The sequence below is a fragment of the Myotis lucifugus genome, unplaced genomic scaffold (assembly GCF_000147115.1).
Source record: "Myotis lucifugus unplaced genomic scaffold, Myoluc2.0 scaffold_5, whole genome shotgun sequence".
Taxonomy (NCBI): domain Eukaryota; kingdom Metazoa; phylum Chordata; class Mammalia; order Chiroptera; family Vespertilionidae; genus Myotis; species Myotis lucifugus.
In genome coordinates, this window is record NW_005871053.1 from 14467598 (window position 1) to 14492130 (window position 24533).

The 24533-nt window shown below is 36.2% G+C and overlaps 1 protein-coding gene across 7 annotated transcripts in view; it reads left to right on the forward strand.

The window, feature by feature from the left end:
• Positions 1-24533, forward strand: part of LOC102416922 (sodium channel protein type 1 subunit alpha) — a 124984-nt gene that overhangs the window by 57910 nt on the left and 42541 nt on the right. For 2 of the 7 annotated variants that reach the window (XM_023745338.1, XM_023745341.1), the window contains exons 3-13: positions 6140-6258; positions 8407-8496; positions 10018-10146; positions 12504-12595; positions 13873-14142; positions 17213-17276; positions 18057-18198; positions 18851-19057; positions 20154-20438; positions 21825-22172; positions 23471-23603. In XM_023745338.1, the coding sequence (XP_023601106.1) occupies positions 6140-6258; positions 8407-8496; positions 10018-10146; positions 12504-12595; positions 13873-14142; positions 17213-17276; positions 18057-18198; positions 18851-19057; positions 20154-20438; positions 21825-22172; positions 23471-23603 (1879 nt within the window). Of the gene's footprint in view, positions 1-6139; positions 6259-8406; positions 8497-10017; positions 10147-12503; positions 12596-13872; positions 14143-17212; positions 17277-18056; positions 18199-18850; positions 19058-20153; positions 20439-21824; positions 22206-23456; positions 23604-24533 lie in introns of all 7 variants that reach the window. The other 5 variants (XM_023745332.1, XM_023745347.1, XM_023745344.1 and 2 more) reach the window with 5 other exon arrangements.

Sequence of the window (24533 nt, forward strand, 5' to 3'; positions counted from 1 at the left end):
ACCCGACCAGGACCTGCAACTAAGGCACATGCCCTTTACTGGATCCAGGACCTGCAGGGATCCAGGACCCTTCCACTGAGCCAAAACAGCTAGGGCCTGAGTGTTGTTGTTTTAAAATTCAGAATACTAGGCATGAGTATTGAAATCATAACACCTTTATAAGCTAAATATTCTTATTCACATTTTTCAAAACAGGCAAGTGGGTCACAGGAAAGTCAAGTAAGTTGATTAGAATCTCACTGCTGGAAGGCACCAGAGCCAGATTTTGACCCTGGCACCCAACTCCATTGTCTGCACTTTTAAAAACTACATAAGTTCCAACGAATCCTACTTATATTTTTCTAATGTTTCCTTACAGATTATTAAGCTGCTGATGACTGATTTGACTGGGAGTGTTTACCTATCTTTCTTGGTTTGTCTTTAAAGTCAGAAATGATATTTTACCTGGCAGTCTTGCTGAAGAGAGTTGGACCTCGCAGAACAATGAATGGTTTACGTCTAGGTCTGTGCTGCCCAACAGAGTAGACATTAGCCACGTGTGATTATTGTACGGAAAGTGTGGCAAGTCGACTTTGAAGACAGGATTGTATGAAAAAGGATGTAAAATATCTCAATAGTTTAAATATTGATTTCATTCCTAAATGGTAATGTATTGGAAATACTGGATTAAAGAAAGCATTTATTGCCCTGGCCGATTTGGCTCAGGGGATAGAGCACCGGCCTGTGCATTGAAGGGTCCCAGATTCTATTCTGGTCAAGGGCACATGCCTGGGTTTCGGGCTCGATCCCCAGTAGGGGGCATGCAAGAGGCAGCTGATCAATGATTCTCTCTCATCATCATTGATGTTTATATATCTCTCTCCCTCTCCCTTCCTCTCTGAAATCAATAAAAAATATAGTTTTAAAAAAGAAAACATTATTAAGTGGAATTTCATCTGCTTTTTACTTTTTTAAAACATGGCTACTAGAATATTTAAAGTCACATATGTGGCTCAGATTTGTAGTTCACATATGTTTCTATTGGGCAGCTCTAGTCTATGAAAACCTTCACTTATCCTTTTGGACTTTCTTCTATTAGTAGAGACAGTTGAGCATTCACTAGTTTATGAGCTTCTTGAGGTAATGACGTATGTATCTTTGCTTCCTCTATAAGCTATAACACAGAGCTTTGAAAGTATTGTGCTAAACAAAATACATTTTTTACAATGAAATTAGTTAAATTAAAAGTTGAACCTAAAACTAGTTTCATGCTACTTTCCAGGTATCTGCAATGCTCATACTTATTAATAGCTTATTATACAGGGACTCAATAAATGTTACTTTAGTAACTATACATGAAGAGATAAGTGGAAAAACTTGACAAATATCTAATACTAGAAGCCTGGTGCATGGATTTGTGCACTGGTGGGGTCCTTCGCCTGGCCTGCAGGGATCGGGCCGAAACCGGCTCTCCAACATCCCCCAAGGGGTCCTGGATTGCGAGAGGGCACAGGCCACCCCAAGGGACCCCACCAATGCACGATCAGGCCAGGGAGGGACCACGGGAGGGCTCCAGGGCATGTTCGGCTGTCTCACCCAGTCCCAATCAGCTGGACCCCAGCAGGAAGCTAACCTATGGGTCGGAGCATCTACCCCCTGGTGGTCAGTGTGCGTCATCGCAACCAGTCAAATGGTTGAACAGTTGGACACTTAGCATATTAGGCTTTTATTATATAGGCTATAAAGAGTTATGTTACTACAAATATATCTTTAAAGTGGTATTTCATATATAGAGTCTTATTTTTCTAATTCAATCAAACTGCTATATTTTGAAATTTGTTTTCAAGAACAAAATTTTTCACGTTAAACTGATTTCATGAATTCCCTACAGCCTTGGGCAATAAAGAGAAGCCTGTTTCAAGCTAGATGCTATTGGATCAGCCTTTTCTCTTCCACCACCAATTTTGAACTTTTCATTTTGTATTGATGTGACTTCAGGCAAAATAATGTATCTTGAGTTGTTTTAATTAAATTTTTATAAGACTAATTTAGATTTAAAGGATGTCAAGATACTTCATTGTAATAAGCTATCCAATACATTGTGTAAGAAAAAGTCAATACTGAGCTGTATGTTTAGAAATGGTTAAGATGGTAAATTTTATGTTATGTAGTTTACCACAATAAAAATTTGAGGGGAAAGTGTAAAACATCACACTCAATTGAACAGTTGGTAAATCTTGATTTGCTTAAACTTATATAATTCAGGTTGGGGCAAAAGTAGCTTTACAGTTATTCATATGGGAAATAGCACAATACTTAATAAGTAATAACACAAGAATAAACTGTTTTGAGTACTCACAACTGTAAACCTACTTTTGTCCCACCCTGTACTTGTTTATACAATTTGAGGTACATAATATCTTGGCTAGTCTTTGAATTCTTCCCATTTCGAGCCTTTTCTTATTTGTTAAATGGGGAGGGCAATTACCTATCTATATGTTTGAAAATTCTAGATTTACTTTATTTGTAAATAAAGTGTTCCCTTCTGACTCTATTCTCCCTTCAATACTATTAATACCATTATTTGAAGAACCATGTATCTAAGTCCCATTAATTCTTAAAACTTGTAAATGAAATATTTAGCTTCTTGGCTATGCAAACAACTATAAGGATGATAGATACAGAGATGAGGAAATAGAAATCAAATCAGTTGCAAACAGTAAATTTGCAGTTCTAAATGGAACTTACTGATATAAAAATGGTAACACATTTAAGATTCTATATATTGGGTTGCTCTATAAGTCTGCTTTATTGGAAGGCTATTTAAAATAAACCCATAAACCCTTTAAAGCGACATTTATGAAGTTTTTTGGTAAGTATATATGTTTCAACCTGAGAAAAGCAGAGGAGTCCTAGCAAGGATGCCTTGGCCATCTCTATGAATTGTGAACAATTAAAAAAGAATAAACATTATTGTACAGTAAACTTCATTATCATTATAAATTCAAATTGCAAGCACTTACACAATGTACATATATTTCTTGTAAATACTAGTATTGTTAAAAATAATTATCTTCCACACATTATTTGAATTTTATAAACAAACTAGAGGCCTGATGCACAAAATTCATGCACTTGGAGGGGGGTCCCTCAGCTTGGATTGCGAGAGGGTGCAGGCCAGGCAGAGGGACCCCACCAGCACACGATTGGGGCTGGTGAGGGACATGGGAGGTTGGCCAGCCGGAGAGGGACCATGGCAGGGCTCCAGGGCATGTCCGGTCTGTCTTGCTCAGACCCCAGCAGCAAGCTAACCTACTGGTCAAAGTGTCTGTCCCCTGGTGGTCAGTGCACGTCATAGCGAGCAGTTGAGTGGCCTTAGCATACCATTAGCATATTACACTTTGATTGGTTGAACAGCAGACCAGACGACCAGACATTTAGCATATTAAGCTTTTATTATATAGGATAAAGGGAATACAACTTAAAATCAGTGAAAGTTTCCAACTAAGGCTGGAACAATTGAGAATTATGTCTCTTTGCGTTTAACTTTTGTGACAAAGTATGGACTCCTCCATGTGAAAGCACTTTTAGCTTTAGCATTACTTATCAGCATCAGGGGTGCAGTGGCCTTTGTTCTATTCACGTTAATGGTTCCAGCCATTTTTACTGCCTTTTGGGGCTCCTCTCTGCTTAGTTTCTGAGTTTTGCTCCTTTTTGTTTTAGTTCTCAAGGCAGAATTTTTCTTTCTCTCCCCTACCCCCTCTTTTGGCCTCTGCAATTCACTGATTGCTTTACCACCCCTTTCACTATCTACTTCCTTCTTCCTTTGGGCTGGAAGGTGCACATAGCCAAAGTCACAGGTGACCTCTTATGTGCATGGTCCAGTCTCCTTAGAATGAGCCAGGTGATTTTTTCCCTGTCCACTGAGCTACATTCAGTACCATCATCATCCCTCTTACCCTCAAGCCCATTGTTTAGGCTACCTATGAATTGTAACTTCTTTATTATGTCTTTGAATCACTAGTATCTATTTCAAAATTAGTTTATAATATTATTTGATGTAAGGAGAATCTTTTAAAAAAATATATTTGTATTGAATTCAGAGACGAAGAGAGAGAGAGATAGAAATATCAATGATGAGAAAATCATTGATCAACTGCCTCCTACACGCCCCATACCAGGGATTGAGCCTGCAACCCGGGCATGTGCCCTGACCGGGAATCCAACCATGACCTGTTTCATAGGTTGATGCTCAACCACTGAGCCATGCAGGCCGGGCAGGAGATTCTTAGTTTTAAAGTATATATGCTAGGTTATATTTTTGTTGGCTCTGCCATTCCTAGTCCCCAATATTTCTGTCAGGTTTTACTTAACATGTTTTTGGAAAAAAGAAACATATGCTGTAGGTTTGCAAGGTGGACCATACTGAGTCCTTTTTGTGTCTTTGTATGCATGTACTCCTTAGGGCAAAGGCATCTGTATTGCACAAGTCTGTTCACATTTTATGGTGAACTCAGAATGTCATTTAGGGACAGGAGCATTGAATGAATCAGAAAAAAAAGGGGAGCTAAGTATTGTAGACATGATGATTGTTTCTCAGTAAGTACAGGTGAAACTCTCCCCTCCTACAATGGAACTTGGTATATAGTTTTCTTTGTATTCTGAACCAGAGACCTTCAAAGATGAAAAAGAAAATACTAGTAGAGGTTCAAAGTTAAAGTTACAGCAATGCTTCTCAAACTCTCTGTTGTAGAGGTGAGGTCACCATTCTTCTATAAAATTAAGTACTAGAAAATGAAAAAGCAAACCAATGAAATACACCCGCTTTTTATTATTGCATTCAACTGATGAAATTAGTGTGTCAAATTGACTTACAAGTTTCTAAACACTCACTGTCACTATGTTGTCCCAGTCCAACAATGACTTGGACCCCAGCACCAGTGGGGAGACTACACTTTCACAGCCCTGATTTCAGGGCATTCCACACATACCAGACAGGAAGTGCTACTTTCAAACAGAAACTCAGTGAATGTTTTGGAATGATTGCTTTACTTGAATTTAGAGGGAAAAAGAAATGAGAAATCTATCAATGAATGACCTGAAGACTAAATGAAGCATGTAAACACTTATCAAAGATTCTTAGTAGAAAGTAAACATAGTAAATGCTTGCTATGTCATAATGTGATTGAAGGCAAAAACCCGCAACTTTTAAAGAATTGGTGAATTTTAATTAAAAAGGTATGAAGTTCTCTTCCTATGAAATATTCTTCACTGAGAAAATGGCTTCCCCCACCCCCAACTCGGTCTGATTGTAAGTAAACATCTTAAGAAACACTGAGTCAGAATCTTTCCTATGCTATTGTAGGTTGCTGCTTTTTTTTTCCCTGCACACTGCTAATTGCTTTTGATACCTAATTTTTGGAATGCAGTTTCTTTCACATTTATGGATTCCAGGTTCTACAGAGGCTTTGATCTACACCTCTGTGCTAAGAAAGCACTACAGGAGATAGGCAGTCAATTGGGATTAGAATTCAATGTGTCAGCTATTTCAGAAATCCCAGTACAGAATTTAGCACTCCTGGTCAACAGATACTCTCCAGGGAACGTGGCCTCCAAAAATCAATTATTGGGTTATATCCATCTAACCCAAGATTGGGTTTGATGGTGGCTGTTTTTATTTCCTATTACCAATAGAGTTATATTCATTTTATAAGCATAAATGGTAAAAAAAGTTATTCTTTTAAATATTAGTTTTGTTGAATGATTTTGCATTCTACAGAGTTACTTTTCAAGATATTTGAATTGGAAAAGCTGAAATCGCTATAAAGGAATGTAGTGTCTTAAGATTTTCAGAATAAAATGAAATATCCACCCATTTAAGACATTCATTTAACTCAGATGTTTAAAATATTAAGAAAATAAATAAATTCCCTTGGCAAATGTCTTGTGTAATGAAATTGCATGGAAGTATTGGGTGAAAGGTAAGTGATGCCTTTGGATGCCCTCCCTGTTAAGAAGAAATCCAGGGGCAGATTGTCTTCATGGTGCACATCAAAAGTTGTAACATTGGAAGATTCATTGTGACAGATAATAGAAAGCAGACAATAGAGTTTAAATGGTTTATACTTTTATACTTCTATGTTGTGTTCCTATCTTACAGACTTTTATAGTATTGAATAAAGGGAAGGCCATCTTCCGGTTCAGTGCCACCTCTGCCCTGTACATTTTAACTCCCTTCAATCCTCTTAGGAAAATAGCTATTAAGATTTTGGTACATTCATATCCTTTTCAAGTAATCAATATTAACTATTTGTACATAATCTATAAGTGCTTTGTAGCTAAATATAAAATTAAGTTGGGACACATATATATTTTATGGCTTTTGTCACTCTAATTTTATATCTACTTTTGTCATATAAGCCTTATTCTTTTTTTATAAGCTTTATTCTTGGAGTGTATTAGTCACATAGATGTCACTGAAACTTACAGTTTTAACATTATATATCTACATATATCTTTCTAATAATACTTGTGTGTGTTAAGTCCTACAAATCTAGTGTAAGATAGCTATAATACTCTTTACTATATTTGTACACAGTTTGTAATGACCAGGGATATGCAGCAAAGAATGATATAACAAAGAAATCTAATTCCATAGCCAAGTTTAGACATATCTATAATAAAGAGCAGTTTAGTTTACCTTAGAATAAACCTTTAAGCATATTTTCTATGAAAGATGGTCAGAGGGCTTGACTAATACTTAGCTAATTATTGAACTTTCCTAATGAATTCTGTGAAGGAATTACAGTAGTATTGGCTGAATTTCCAATTTAAGTCATTAAATTATTACTACCAAGCAAAACTGATTGCTTAGTAAAGACTACAGAAGTTAATGAAAGAAGCTTAGATTATATTTCCAAATGGTCTTTAGGAATGTGGCAATGTGGTTCCCATGGTGTTAAAGAAAAAGAAGGACTTTGCAAATAACTTCATCTGTTCATATTCATTGGCAAAAACTTAATTTCTGATTATGTCTCATTCGATGGCTTTGGCAATAAGAAAAATAGAAATACTTGTATAATGATCATAAACTCATACAACCTGGTTCTTTAAAAAATTATAAAACTTAAAAGACCATTCTATTTTTTAACTGATAACAAGAAAATCCTCAGTGATATAAATATGTTGTTATTAAAATTAAAAGATTTGAAATATTAAAATCATATTTCAGCATTTTTACGGGTATGGTTTCCATATCCTAGTTTTTGTTTCTAGTGCCATCATGTGGTCATTTGATGAAAACTTTCTTTTTCTTATGGAAAATTTTTGTTTTGGCAATAAACTAGTAGAAAGCATATTGAATATGAAGGCAGAAAATTTGTGTTCTAGTCCTCGGCTGAGTTATCTAATTTCTCTATGTTTTAGGCCTTATTTACCTGATGTCTAAAATAGAGTGACTACAATATTTGTTTTTCTAGGTTCCTTTTAGTCATTTGTTTTAGCTAATACTTATCATATCACACACATTAACTCATTTAATCTGCAACTCAAACTGAGACTGAATGACTTGCCCAAGACCACTTTTAGACTAAGTTTTAATTATATTCACATCATGTTAAGTCCTGGCCTTCAAGAATATTCACTTTTAATCATATCCATGGCTGCTATAGTTAATTCAGTCAAAACAGAGCAACCCAACACCTGGCACCATGCTGTACTTTGTACATAAATTTTTTTTTAATATATTTTTATAGATTTTTTTACAGAGAGGAGGAGAGAGGGATAGAGAGTTAGAAACATCAATGAGAGAGAAACATCGATCAGCTGCCTCCTGCACACCCCCTACTGGGGATGTGCCCACAACCAAGGTACATGCCCTTGACCGGAATCGAACCTGGGACCTTTCAGTCGACAGGCCGACACTCTACCCACTGAGCCAAACCAGTTAGGGCTGTACATAATTTTTTAAATGTGTTGAACTATATTAAGTAATATTTGTTTCAGAAATTACAATATTGCATATATGTGCCCTCTTCAACAACTTACTATTTTTATCACCTGAAATAGTTTAAGTCAATCTCTCTGCTCAAAAACTGTATGACTCCAGATTGCACATAGCTTTCCCTTTAAAGTTTTCAAGGGGGGTAAATATGTTGATTTAGTAATAGTAGCAAAAGCAACACTTTGTCCTTATATAAAGCTTTCTTGTACATTATCTCATTTAATCTATATCGCTACTCTGTGAGGGTGATATTATTACTACATTTTACCAATGACAAAACTGAAATTTAAAGAGATTAGATAACTTGTCCATGGTGTATTTTTCATGAGTCCTGGCTAAAATTCAGTTTAAGCTTTTCAATATTAGTTTTATATAATACATAAATTTGGATTTTTGTGTGTGTGTGTTCCTTAACAATAACCCACATTATTCAGCATGCTAATTATGTGCACTATTTTGACCAACTGTGTGTTTATGACCATGAGTAACCCTCCTGAATGGACAAAGAATGTAGAGTAAGTTCAACTTATATTTTAAACCACCTACTATGTGACTATATATGTATGTTAGGTAGAGAGATATAAATATATACATTTAGACATATCAATATACATATGTAGTTAGGATTTTGAAACTATGTCTTAATGTACCTTCTAAATAAATCCAAAGAGCATAATTACTAAAGGCATTTCTAGGCACAATTACAAAGCAGGAAGACCATACCCATTGACCCGTAGGCCTGCTGGGGTTGGATCTAATATCCTTCACATGTACTTGGTGGATACCAGGAGCCCATCATTCTTGGACACATATCACTTTTCCTTTATGATCTACAGTGGTCAAAGCAAGTGTGGTGAAAACAATTGCAAAAAAGAACCAGGATAGTAGGACTTGGTCCCAGGTAAATTTCAGATGAATTCAGTGAGTTACAAATTTACAGGGGTGGGTTACACATGCCATCAGAAGACATTGTTGAGTCTCACAAGTTTTCCCTTCCATCAGGCACATCCTACTTAGGTCAGGCCTGTATCAGTTTCACCAAAAAAATTGCAGAAAAAATATCCCAACAGTTGGGATTTTAAAACTTGAAAATTCAATAGACTACAGACTTAACTAACTGAGGTGAAAGAATAGCATTTTCAGAAAACAGAAACATAACTAACTACATTTGTGGGCTCTGTTCTGGAATACATTTGAGAGCAGAGGGTCCAGATCTGTGATAGGTGCTCATTCTTCCCATGTTGTGACCACTATTACTCCATGGCTGTTGACCCTTAAAACAACAGCCCAGAGCTATTCTCAAGATCTTCTTCAGTTCTAGACAGCTCCAGATTGGAGCCAATCAGAAAAGGGACAAGATTATGAAGGAAAAACTATATACAAAGAATACCTCAAGTATTGACATTGGCTTGTGAGGTCCACAGGTCTTTAGTCATCCTAGTTTTTGTGATTTTATTCTTCAACTTCTGAGTAAAAGATTTAAACCTTGGAAACATCCAAGTTTCTGAGTTAGCTTCATATTTCATTCTAAATTTTGACTCTGGAATTATCTACTTTGTTGTTAACAAAATTCAAGTAAGTTAACCTGTCTTATCTTATGGAAAGAGAGAAATAAAGACTCGCTAATTTGTCAATGTTTTTCATTCATAAAACATGATGGAGATTGAGTTTTTTACTTTTGGAAAGAAAATCATTTTATGCTTCTGCAATATTATGGATTGGCCACTCCATCACCTGAATGTACTAGATAAATTCTCAGGGGGCTTTATTTATTAATGTCAATACTAAGACATTTCAGACAGCACCTAGCTGGGCTTTATACAGCATGTATTTCTCACTCTGCTCTCAGGACACTTTTCATGTGTTAGGGAATTGAATTTAAATTAAGGACTATGTTTTATTTCCATGAAAATAATATCAACCTGCTTAGATTCCTTTAATAATAATTCATCTATTCCACTGACATGGTGATAAGAAATTGACTTATTATGAAAAATATATTACTTTATCAATTCTTTCTGGATACTTATCTCCAGGTACACCTTCACTGGAATATATACTTTTGAATCACTTATAAAAATTATTGCCAGGGGCTTCTGTTTAGAGGATTTCACTTTCCTTCGGGACCCATGGAACTGGCTCGACTTTACAGTCATTACATTTGCGTAAGTGCCTTTTTTGAAACTTCAAAAGAGTCTGGTTTGGCTTTCTATGAGTGTTTATGCTTTGAAAGAATAAGCTTATTGTAACTGTAGAATATTTTGGTGTAATTTATACATTTAAGCTTCGGATTTTAATTTAGTATAACAGAGGTCAAAGTGAAATTTCACTTTGGCATATAAAGTCTTTGCATTGGTTGAAATTACAATTTTCACATGTAACAAACATCTAGCAAATTTCACACATGCTGCTGTTTAAACACACACACGCACACACTAATCAGAAAGCAAAAGTTTATTCATTTTACATCGGTGAAAATGACTTTTAAAAAATACAGGCACAAACAACTCTGCTGGCCACACCAATTTTCATTGACCTTACCCATTGACTTTTCCATCTTCTATTAGTTTGGTAAAATAATCTATATTAATAATAGAGGAATATGAAAATTGTCCTGGACGCCATCATGTAACGGCCAATCAGGGATGGGGGGAGCTCTCAGCATGCCTGCACCAGGGGTCCAAAGGGCACGGAGAGGAAGGGAGAGCAGATAGGCAGTTAGGGGGATCAGGCCAGGAGGGGAGAGCAGATAGGCAGTTAGGGGGATCAAGCCAGGAGGGGAGGGCAGTTAGGGGGATCAGGCTGGCAGGGGGGGAGCATTTAGGCAGTTAGGGTGATCAGGCCAAGAGGGAAAAGCAGTTAGGGCCATCAAGCTGGCAGGGGAGCAGTTAGGGGCATCAGGCAGGCAGGCAGGTGAGTGGTTAGGAGCCAGTGCTTCCAGATTTCCAGAGCGATCCCATATTGGAGAAGGTGCAGGCCGGGCTGAGGGACCCCTTCCCCCCGCACCCCCCCCCCCGCATAAATTTTGTGCACCAGGCCTCTAGTAGAAAATAAACATCTATTAGCATCAAAACCAGAGGTCCTCAAACTTTTTAAACAGGGGGCCAGTTCACTGTCCCTCAGACATTCCACACATGTGCACTGTGGGCCCGGGACGAGTCGGCTGCTAAGCAGGACAGGCAGCGGCAGCAAAAACACCCGCGGGCCGGGGAAATGTTTTCGGCGGGCCACATGTGGCCCACAGGCCGTAGTTTGAGGACCCCTGATCAAAACATTCCAAATCAAACTAATGGGGGGGGGGAGAATAAGTTATTTAATATATTAAATTTTTATTTCATCAGCAAATGATTTTAGTCTTATAAATGGACATACTCTCTCTGCCACTTCCTACTTCTAAACTGATTTCTTTTCTTTCTTATTTCCCCTTATGATTTTTGTCATCTCTCTCTTCACCCTCAACATAAATCTTTTATCCTTACCTCCCTTCCAGATACACTCAGTATGTGCACAATATCTGCATCCCTGTCTACCCACCCCCCACCCCCACCTTTTTTTTCAAGTGGTAAATTTCCCCAAGAGAGAAGAAACTCAGAAAAATAATAGAAAGTCATACAGGAGCAGGTGAAATTAGAATGTGGAGGAAAGTGGACCTGCACCACTTGCCCTCATCATTCTTTCCGGAGCGAACTTTTTAGCCTTTACAGGTATACATAGATGGTAAATGGGAAGAGAAGCAGAGCTGATATTCTCAGGGCTCCAAACACTGCCTCTCTTGTCTTCATTCCACATCTAATCAGGAAGAGCCAATTCTTTGCCATTCCCTCTGGCCATGATTTAAAAGAAGGCATGGTGAGACTACTGTTTTTTAGAACAAAATAGTAGCAATGGCAGGAGCATCATTGGGCCCCATAAAATATTGTCCTTAATTTACCTTTCACTTAAAGGTTACACTAGAAAAACTTGGTCATGTACAGCTAGTCAGGCAATCTGCCTTTTCATGCATAAATTTCACTTGCATGATTGTATGCATTTTTTTCTAACTGCAACCTTGAAACTATAATTAAGCTTTCTTTTAACTTAATTATCCTAAGTTACACATGATGTTGATTGCATTTGCTTTTCAAAATGGCAACAGGATTGTGTACTTTATGAAGTTTACATCTAGTTGGTGTCCTTAAATTATGTGAATAAAGAAACCCATAGCAATAGCCTCTAATATTTAAATTGCTATTGACACAATTACCATTCAAAATCACCAAGAATGTCTTCATAAGAGACCCAAGCAAATACATAAAATCCTGCTTAAATTTTGAATAACTCTGATTTAATTCTACAGGTATGTAACAGAATTTATAAGCCTAGGCAATTTTTCAGCTCTTCCAATTTTCAGTCTTGAGAGCTTTGAAAACTATTTCTGTAATCCCAGGTAAGAAATGGTTAGTGTAAAGTATAAGGCTCCTTGTACCTACAGCTCTTTCTTTGTATCCTGTCACTGTGTTTGTGTGTGAACTCCCTACTGCAGATATGTGACAGAGTTTGTGGACCTGGGCAATGTCTCAGCGTTGAGAACATTCAGAGTTCTCCGAGCACTGAAAACAATTTCAGTCATTCCAGGTGAGAGCTGGGTTAAAAGACATCATGTGTTTTTCAGCAACTGCTTCTTTACTTGATATGCACCATTACAGAAAATCAGAACCATGAAAATCAAAATCGTAGTAATCATAATAGGGTGTTTTAAAGAAAAGTATTCTTATTATTGGGACAAAGGTTTTTATGGTCTCACATTTTTTTTATTGATTTTTTGTTTTAGAGAGGAAGGGAGAGGGATAGAGAGATAGAAACATCTATTTGCTACTTCCTGCACAACCCCTTGTCGGGGGGCGAGCCCGAACCCAGGCCTGTGCCCTGACCAGGAATGGAATCAGTGACCTCTGGGCTCACGGGTCAATACTCAACCACTGAGCCACACCGGTTGGGCTGGTCTCACATTTTTTATCAGCCTTGGAGTTTAACAATTTCTTGCCTGAGACACTGTAATATAGAGTCTGTATGATTTGCCCTTAGAGATGTCAATTTTTCTCTATATCAATTGTAAGGATTTGGTCCCTATTGAATGTACCGATCTGTAATTTCTTATTTATTGTAGTCATTGATATCTATGCCAATACAATGTAATCTTAATATTGTTTAAAAAGACCAGGGAAGCCTGGACAGTGTTGCTCAGTAGTTGAGCATCAGTTTATGAACCAGGAGGTCACGGTTCCATTCTCTGTCAAGGCACACGCCTGGGTTGTGAGTTCACTCTCCAGGGAGGGGCATGCAGAAGGCAGCCGATCAATGATTCTCTCTCATCATTGATGTTTCTATCTCTCTATCCCTCTCCCCTTCTCTCTGAAATCAATAAAAATATATATATTTTTTAAAAGTCAAGGGAATAAGATAATACAGACTAGCATGAGTCTGCATGGAAAATGTATTATCTTAAGGTGTATTTATACTCCAAATCACCCCCAGTTTTACATCAAAATATTTGTTACTTTTAAGTAGGAATTCAAAAATACTTATTCGGGTAATTTGGTATAAAATTATGGGGCAAGTTTCATTAGCAAAAAGAGAAATACAAGAACCTTTCCCAATATAGGCTTTATGAAGACCATGAATCTTCCCTTATTTTCTCTCCAATATATTGGAACATGGATCTTCATTTCATTGTTTATTTCTGGAGGTCATCTCCATAAGCACCAGCCTACCATCAAGTGTTGCTTTTCCACTAGCATTGGCATCATTTTCAAACTTGTGCATGGAATCTATGTTTTCAAGAAAATTGTAAGGCTTTTATTTTTTCAGACCTTGTAAGTCTTCATGGTAATGGCCTTCTTTTGTTCTTTCAGGCCTGAAGACCATCGTGGGGGCCCTGATCCAGTCTGTGAAGAAGCTCTCAGACGTCATGATCCTGACAGTGTTCTGTCTGAGCGTGTTTGCGCTGATCGGGCTGCAGCTCTTCATGGGCAACCTGCGGAATAAATGTGTACAATGGCCTCCCACCAATTCTTCCCTGGAGGAGCATAGTATAGAGAAGAATATAACTGTGAATTACAATGGCACACTTGTAAATGAAACTGTCATTGAGTTTGACTGGAAATCATATATTCAAGATTCAAGTAAGAATCACTATTATGTAGATTTATTTTTCATTGTTGATCTGCCTTCCACTTAGGCATAGATATATATTTTTTTAAATGGTTGCATCACGGTTTGTAATCTCTTAATCACCATATCAATGTTTTGCACATACATTTAATTAATTTATTCATAACTATTCTAATTTTGACTCCCAAGTGGCATTTTCTGTTGTATCATCATAAGGGATGCTGAAGAATTCAGTTAGAAATTTTCCTAGGATCTTTGGTTGCTGTACATTCTCCTTATGCTGATTGAGACAATTAAATAACATAAGAATTTCTAAAGCCCTTTTGAACTGTAAAGTACTATCCAAATGTAACCCATAAAACATTAATTACAGAATGCCTTTTATGTACTAGAAACTGTACAGGATGCTGGGAAATTAATGGTGATTAAACATGGCTTCAGGGTGCTTATGTTTTAGTAGGTTATTTTTATTGTCATTTTATGGAAATCAAGTGAGACCTAAAGGCAAACATCACTCTTATACTATATTTGTAGAATAAGAATTAAAAGTAGTATCACATCAAGTAGAAGGGAATTGGAGTCAATTAAACTTTAAAAAAGAGTAATAAAAATGTTAAATAAATCAGTGGATTTATGGGAATTCAGTTTATTTTTATTTCAAGAGTTCAGACAAAATAGTCAAATGTTTAAATAGTCTACTTTAAAGGATGGAAAAATAATTGGCCTAATATTCTTTCACTTTTAAAAGTGACAAGAAAGTAAGTCAAATTTTCTCTTTTATTTAATTTTAGTATCTGCCAGTAGCAATATTTCAAAGGCAGAGAGAGTTAGAACATGATTCATGGGTAACAGGAATGTTCTTTTAGAGAAAAATATTAAATATATGAAACTTAAACTTTAGATGTACTTATCTTAAATTTAGTTATATCTTTATTATTTTAAGGTGATGCTTAGGGAAAATTTTTAGTATTTTAAGGTGATATTTAGGGAAAAATCAAAGAAGGGAAGAAACATTAATGACTGTTTTTATAAAAGGTTACTGGTGATTTGATAATTCTTTTTTTTAATATATTTTATCGATATTTACAGAGAGGAACTGAGAGGGATAGAGAGTTAGAAACATCGATGAGAGAGAAACATCGATCAGCTGCCTCCTGCACACTCCCCACTGGGGATGTGCCCGCAACCAAGGTACATGCCCTTGACCGGAATTGAACCTGGGACCATTGAGTCCGCAGGCCGACGCTCTATCCCCTGAGCCAAACCAGTGAGGGCTGGTTTGATAATTCTTAAAGTAATGACAATATAATCTTTAAAAATGAATCATTGTCTTTTTATAGTTGTAGATCTAGAAAATACCTTAGTTGCTACAGATGAACGCTTCCATGATATTAATGATTTGCCAACAAATAATTTGCAAAGTTTTAAATATCTAGATTAAGAAAATACCTTGATTAAGAAAAATACATCTCAGAGCAGTCCATGAAATGTCCCTTATTAACTACATATGCCAATAAGTCCACTGATGTCATCAACTCTCTGAAAAATTTTTTAATGTAATAACAAGGAGCTGACTATGAAGATGTAATTTAGGGTATATTTTCTCTAGTGAAATTTATTGGGTGCCATTTTTCATATATTCAAAGTCAAGGATATCTAAGGCCATTTTCAGTTCTAAAATTTGTTTCCTAATAATATTCTATTTATTGAAACATTTATTTTAAAACAAATACAAATATAAACAAAGTAGTTTCTCTTTGAAAGTATTAGAAAATTAAATGTATTAAAATTAAAGATAAATTTCTTCAGATTAAGCATATAGATCAGTGAATTTAATTGGGAATAAAACTTCACATAAGTACCTGATATCAAAAATTCATCCAGAAACTACATATTCCTTTTGCTTTGTTTAATTTTAAATAAAAGTTAAAGATTCTATCATAATTGTTCTATGTTCAAAGAAATAAAGATGTTAGAAATGAAAATTAAATTTTGCATTATGTGTTTTGTATCCCTTACAGAACTATGCATAGGATAAATTTCTCTGAAAGTTTAGGATCTAGAAAATATTTCTTCTGAGAAAATCTAAAATTTTTCTTCTGAAAAATTCTTCTTACAAAATGATTATTTAATTTTGTGTTTCTCTTCTTGTTATCCCTTTACTAATTCATTCAGTAAACTTTATTGAAAGACTACTACATTCCAAATACTACAATGTGGAAATAATTAACCATTATGCTTTCTTTCAAGGAGAAACAATATTTGTAAACAACTAATTACACTATAGGATAATGAGTATAATAATAATTGAAATATATACGTGTTATTGGCAGCACGGTGGGAGCTCTCAATTTGCCAATCTTTAGTGGGAAGGAATTAGAGAATATCAAAGAATAATTCACAGAAGTGACTCTTCAACTGAATAGTGAAAGAATCTAAGGAATTTGCCAGAAACAGAGAACTTTGAGATAATGAAGTATTAACCTATAATAATTATTTAAGCTTTAGTATTTAAGATTGTTTTTATTTCATTTGTTTTACATAACTTGACATGACTTATGTATCCTTTACATAAAGACACCTATAAAAAATAAAATAAAAGTCACCTATGATATATTCTGGGAGTTGGTATAATGTAAATTATAATTAATTATTAAACTTTTAAAAATTGTGTTTAAAAATATAGAAAACCAGAAAAAATACAATACCTCTATTTTGAAATATGTGACTATTTGGAGAAGGCAAAGGAATCCATTTTATTTTTATCTATTTTTACAGAATGTAATTTTTACTTTTTATGAGGGTGGTGGAAAAACACTGATACCACTTAAAATATTATGTTAATACCTATAGTTACCACTAATTTTACATTTACCAAGAACAAATGCTTTGTCCTAGTAAGTAATCCCCTTAATGTAATATCTAACATTTGTAGAGAGAAGGGGCAAATACCTGTGTCTTTGAATTATATAGTATATTTTAAATTACTTAATGAACTCTAAAAGTAGGGCCTCATCTTCTTGTTCTCATTTTTCAATGCAATGCAAATGTTCATCACATGACTTTTTTTTTTCTAAATAGGATATCATTATTTTCTGGAAGGTTTTTTAGATGCATTACTATGTGGAAATAGCTCTGATGCAGGGTAAGCCAATAATTTGTGTGTGTTCCTGTATATGTGCATGTATATATACACACTTATTTTGTCTCTTTTTTTGTGGAAACCGACAGATAACAGCCAACTAACTTTATTTATACTACTTTATTATAATTATGGTTACTTATAAGGTGACAACTTATCTAAATATTAGGCAAGTACTTATGTTTTATAACTTTAGCTCTAATGCTGTTTTTAAAAATAAGTTTTTATTGATTTCAGAAAGGAAGGAAGAGGGAGAGAGAGATAGAAACATCAGTGATGAGAAAGAATCATTGATCGGCTGCCTCCTGCATGCCCCACACTGGGGATCAAGCCCGCAACCCGGGCATGTGCCTGACTGGGAATTGAACCATGACCTCCTGGTTCATAGAATCGAACTGTGACCTGGTACATAGGTTGATGCTCAACCAGTGAGCCAGGCTCTAATGCTTTTTTTCTTAGATGAGCCAGACTCTATGCTTTTTTTCTTAGATGAGCATATATGAGCCAAGAGTCAACTCTGGAGGCTTCCATAGTAGGGACAATGAAAAAGAGATAAAATGCTAATTATTGACAGAAAACAATTTTGTAAAATATTATTAGAAATTCTATGCAATATGTGAATGATGACATCAAGTGGCTAGTAAAATTATGTTGTCAAAAATTGAGAAAAGTATTAGTTACTTATTTATCATACTTCTACTCCTTGAAATAGACAATGTTATAACATGCTACAAGAATAATAAAAAAAGCAGAATTATAAAACTTTCTTTTTCCACATCACAGCCAATGTCCAGAAGGATACGTATGTATGAAAGCTGGTAGAAATCCCAACTATGGCTATACAAGCTTTGATACTTTCAGTTGGGCTTTTTTGTCCCTGTTTCGACTGATGACTCAGGACTTCTGGGAAAACCTTTACCAATTGGTGAGAACCTGAAGCAACACATATTGCATTTTTAAGTAGAAGTATATAAGAAAACCAAGTTAATTATGAAATTCAAACCACAGCATAATATAATAGAAAGGGCACAACTTGAAATCAGGAGATTTGAGTTCCTTTATCCTATTGATTATGACATTTATTAAGCATAGTGATGCTGGGGACAGTGATTCTCTCTAATTTCCCTTGAGCTCAAAACTTACTAACCACCCTTCTGAGACACATCTTCCCAAACAGAAGGCACACCCTTTCCTTGGCTCCAACTACACCCTCAGGTATTATCTACATCCCTCAGGTGGCAGGGGATGAATATTAATAAGCAGATGTAGAAAGATGATTTTGGTTTCTTCCTGGACTTTCATTTAAGACTCAGCTCCTTGATGAAGGTCTCCTTGGTATTTTACTCAATTCTGTTTTATTCTTAGTAATTCTAAGAATCCCCTCCTAGAGTTCAAAATGTGAATGCATGAGTTAGGGAAGAAGAGGATAAGGTTAAAAAACAAACAAACAAAGAAGCGGGAGGGGGTGTGACCATCATTATGGTTGTTTATGTCAGAATCCTTCAAAATACACAAGTAAGTTGAAAGTTGGGGCCATCAGCAATATTGAAAACTAATGCTGATGTTGTTGTTTCCAGACATTACGTGCTGCTGGAAAAACATACATGATCTTTTTTGTGCTGGTCATCTTCTTGGGCTCCTTCTACCTGATAAATTTGATCCTGGCTGTGGTGGCCATGGCCTATGAGGAACAGAATCAGGCCACCATGGAAGAGGCAGAGCAGAAAGAGGCTGAATTTCAGCAGATGCTCGAACAGCTTAAAAAGCAGCAAGAGGCAGCTCAGGTAAATTCATCAAATGAAATATGTCCTGTCTCATGGTATGATATTTTTTATTGTTATGGTTGTTACAAAAATACTGGAAAGAAAGTGAGAGACAGATCATTTGATTGTATTTAAGAGAAGCTGGTAGTAGAGGAGATTAGTAAAGATTTCTACATTTCGAGCATCTATATAGATCCTTTAGTTTAGACATTCTACATTGTTTAAAATATTAACCACAATAGAACACTCTCATGCTATTTTAATCAGCTAGATATTTTTAGAATAAAAGCGAAATATTATTTTTTGGGTCTTCTCAAGTGAGAGACACTTACTGAATGAGCATACTGGCATTAGAAAAAAATCCTAAGAAATCATCTTTTCTTAGAAAAACCTTTATTGGTTATTTAAAACAATTATTGGAAATTAAAAGTGTTCACCTTCAGTCCCATGCCCACATGGCCAGCAAGAACCAGTGCTGAGCTGAAGAAGCTAGGGACTGTACTGGGGAATTGAATGTCTTGTCTTGCTTGGCAGAAACTATTGACCCTTCCCTCTCTAGTCTTCTGATAGAGCATTATGCAGGGCCGAGAAAGGGGTTTTACTACCTTCCATGGATTTTATTGATAATATTTTGAGGATATTGGACACCCCAGTTTCAATAACTGGAGAGAGGACCTCAGCTCTTATCGCATTTCTCCTGCCTTTGGATATGACCTCAACTAACTCATCAGCTTTTCTCACAAGTGCCAGTTTCTTATTTAAGAGAAAAGAAGACAGTGCTAAGTAAATACCAATTTTTAGAGTACATGAAATCCCCAAAAGTACAATGAATATCTGTTCTTGTGGATGCCTGATTGATCCTTTTGAATATGTGGTCTGTGAAGCATAATACAAACACAATAAATGTTAGCACAGAGAACACCAAGTTAACTTTGCAAGTGTTCACTAGGTGGAAAGAAAAAATAATTCCCTCTAATAACTGCAGAGCTGCTTCTATGTACGATCAGCTTGAGTCAGCTAAATGTATTTTTTAAATGTCATGCAAATAGTTGGACCATTTTTTAAAATGATAAAGTATTTACTAGTGCCATGCTAAAACCATTTCTCCTCAATGTAGCAGGCAGCCACTGTAACCGCCTCAGAGCATTCCAGAGAACCCAGTGCAGCAGGCCGGCTCTCAGACAGCTCATCTGAAGCCTCCAAGTTGAGTTCCAAGAGTGCTAAGGAGAGAAGAAACCGGAGAAAGAAAAGAAAACAGAAAGAGCAGTCCGGTGGGGAAGAGAAAGATGAGGATGAATTCCAAAAATCTGAATCAGAAGACAGCATCAGGAGGAAAGGGTTTCGCTTCTCCATCGAAGGGAATCGCTTGACCTATGAAAAGAGGTACTCCTCCCCACACCAGGTATGGCACTACTGAGTTAAATGATCCCGGATGAAAATGAGAATGCTGAAAGAGGGGGGAGAATTAAATCAGACTTACGAATCTTCATCAACTGAATTGACTGCTATGTTTATTATATTTAAACCCATCCTTTCTTCACATAGTTATGAGAAAATTGTACTCCATTTATATGTAAGTCTTACATCCTGGTGTAGTTCAGACAACACTGAGTTGAAAATGAGGAGCCCTTGATTCTCATCCTGATACTGTCTGTTGCTACTTGTAACTAATGGCATTTAATATTTCTGATCATCAACTTTTTAAAATTAAATTTACTGGGGTGACATTGGTTAATGAAGTTATATAGGTTTCAGGGGTATGATTCTGTAATACATCATCAGTAAGTTGTATTGTGTGTTCGCCACCCCAAGTCAAGTCTCCTTCCATTGCCATTTATCCCCCCTTTCCTCAGTTTTTTGTTGTTCTTAATGCTCACCTCATATTTTTCCCATTGAGTTTTAGAGAGAGTGGAAGGGGGGGAGAGAAAGAGAGAAAGAGAAACATATACGTAAAAGAGACACATCAATTGGTTGCCTGATGCATGTACCCAGACCGGGGCTGGGGATCAAACCTACAACCCAGGTACATGCCCTTGACCAGGAATCAAACCCATAATCCATTAATGCGATGGCCAATACTCCAACCACTTAGCCACACCAGCCAGGGCTCCTCAGCTTTTTTAATTTTAAAAAAAGTGGATTTTGGACTAGCTAATCAGTGTCTTTTTGGTCATTTTATACTGCCCCCCCCTAATTTCTTTATAAAACATCATGTGCGCTTCTGAAAATATGAGTCATGGTATACTTTATCAAAAAGTTTATCAGTCTGATTTCAGAAATTTTAACTTCGAGTCCCAAGATACTGAGCCTTATAGATGAAGCAGACATTATGATTAATTTAAAGTGATTTTAGAAAGATGTACTAAAGCAATTTGTGAAAAGTGATGAAATTCCTTGGAAGGAAAGAGCAATGAAAACAAATGTAGCCTTATTATGGCCCTGCTACTGATATTTACCGATTGTTTACAATGTCCATAGTAATATTGCAATGATGTTTCCTTTTGAATTTGAAAAATGGTAGCTCAGGGTTCTGTTTTTCAGTATCTTTAAGTTGCAATCTGTCTCCCCATTCATTAATCTCCAGGGCTCGAAACCTTCTCTTATAAAACGAATTTAACTTAATCTGAAAATGCACATAAAATGAAAATGTTGTTAATCAAAAGGAATGAATCATGTTCTGTCATGAATACTAAAATCTCCTTCAACTTAATCTTGCAAATTAAAAACACATTTCAAATGGCTATATTAATGATTTTACTTCTTTTTTTTATTTGGTGTCCCACTTTAGTCTTTGTTGAGCATCCGTGGCTCCATATTTTCTCCAAGGCGCAATAGCAGAACGAGCCTTTTCAGCTTTAGAGGGCGAGCGAAGGATGTGGGCTCAGAGAATGACTTTGCCGACGATGAGCACAGCACCTTTGAGGATAATGAGAGCCGGAGGGACTCCTTGTTTGTGCCCCGACGACATGGAGAACGACGCAACAGTAACCTAAGTCAGACCAGCCGGTCGTCCCGGGTGCTGGCAGTGTTTCCCGCGAGTGGGAAGATGCACAGCACTGTGGATTGCAATGGTGTGGTTTCCTTGGTTGGTGGACCCTCGGTTCCTACATCGCCTGTTGGACAGCTTCTGCCAGAGGTGATAATAGATAAGCCAGCTACTGATGACAATGTAAGGAAGTTTTAAACAGTTCAGGCATGGCTGGCCCATTACTGCTGCACCAGCCAGTGTTTCTACAGAATGGAACCCCTTGAGAATGATTCCTGGTTGGTCAAGCTGTGAATGCACCTGCATCTTGTAATACCTTTATAGACTAACCAACTAAAACTTAAAGCCTCAACACTCTCTTGCATAACACCTGAATGCAGTTACCTATTAAACACAATAAGGATAAATTAGACACAATCATAAGTTACTGTCTCCAGTTGGAGGATTTGCTATATACCATTGCTGAACTTAGATAGTAGGGCATCTTCTAGAGCCTGGTAAAAAGTGAATGAATGATGTCTATGTTTAAGTGTAAAGGGTGTATAATAAATCTTTCCAACAGAGTCTTCAATTTAGCCCTGCTTTAGTTTAGAAGATTTTTAAGAACACTGTGCCTAAATACATAGCTTCATTGTTCTCTTAAAATTTTCTAGTACTCATATTTGTCTTACCAAAAAAAATGCTGATATAGGCTTTCTCAAAACTAATCTTAGTGAAAAGAAACAAATAAATGATTAATACAGACAGGTAAAACAATTGTCTGTGTTCAAAGGTATGTTATATGTTTGTGATGCATACCCTGCTGATGAGGAATTTCTAAACACATGCTGCCTCATTAGACTGTTAACTCACTTGGAAATATATCAGCATGATGAGGCATGACTAAGTCAGTATCAGATGACTTATTGCTTTGGTACCCTGGATGAAACTGTTGTCCATGCAGCATGTGTGTGTGTGTGTTCTTAAACATACATTTTGTGTTGTCAGTGACCATCTATGTCTTGTGCCCAGAAACTGAGATGGCAATTACATGTGTTATGATCATTTGTATTTCTTTAAAAATAAGCAGCTTCCTTTCTCAAAAGAAAATGCCCTGATCATTTATATGAATTTTTCAAGTTGTTAGTTTTTCACTATTAGTTCTAAAATAAAGGTAACTGTTAAATATGTCTCTCAAGAGATTTATCAACTATATCTAAATTACATCATGTCTCATAAAATTATGAAATCAGAAGGTTAAAAAAAATCAGTTTTTGCTGTATGGCTAAACAGTTGACAGTTTGGACACTCCAGGTTAATTATACAATAAGTCAGCAATATCTGCCATCACCAATTAAATATGAAAGTGCATGATGCATGTGTTTCATGCAATTCACTGTGTCATGTTAGTTGTTTACTCATCATATGGTTCAAGTTATTTATTTAATACATTAGCATTTTCTTTACAGGGAACAACTACTGAAACTGAAGTGAGAAAAAGACGGTCAAGTTCTTTCCATGTGTCCCTGGATTTTCTAGAAGATCCTTCCCAAAGGCAAAGAGCGATGAGTGTAGCCAGCATTTTAACAAATACAGTAGAAGGTTTGTAACAAGTTCCATTCAATTCAATTTATTAAACTTGTAGTCTCTTTTAAACAAATATCTCTATTTGTGCATTGGAAACAGTATATTCTGTGGAGAGTATAGTAGGTCTTATTCAAGAGTTATTGTTTGTTATACCTACTTAGAAGTCCTAGGAACTTTAAAAAAATTCTTTAAACTCAGTGATATTGGACCTCTAACAAATGTTTTCCTGTGTGTGGAAAATCCTTAAAAATGCAGAATAAGCATTTCTTTTTAAAAAAGAGTTAATATAAGTTTAGTATAGTTTATTTTTAATCTTTACTGTTGAAAATATTACATAGGTCCACCTTTTCCCCCCATTAACCTCTTCCAGCCCACTCCCGTCCTCCCCGCCCAGGCCCCCACTGCCCCATTATCTGTGTCCAAGTGTTATGCATATATGCATACAAGTTCTTGGTTGATCTCTTCCCACCTGCCCTCCCCTGCCTTCTCTCTGCAGTTCAACAGTCTGTTCATGCTTCTATGACTCTGGGTCTATTTTTGATTATCGGTATTTGGTTCATTAGATTCCACATGTAAGTGAGATCATGTGAATAAGCATTTCTATTAGGGGTTTCTAATCCCATTAGTCATAGTGATTCTCTCTTCTGTTCTACTTAGTTTAAGACTTCCAACATCAACCTAAATACTCTCAAGATTGCAAAGAGAGAAGTAGGTCATTTTTGTAAAATAAAAACAAATTAAAAAAAATGATTCTTGGCTCATGTTGATCCCTACCCTATTTCTTACAGCCAGAGGATAATAGGTTAGCCAGATATTAACACAGAATGACACTTCCCCAATCCATGTTTCTATTGAGACTTCATTTAAAAGATGATTCAGCCCTAACTGGTTTGGCTCAGTGGATAGAGCGTTGGCCTGTGGACTAAAGGGTCCCAGGTTCAATTC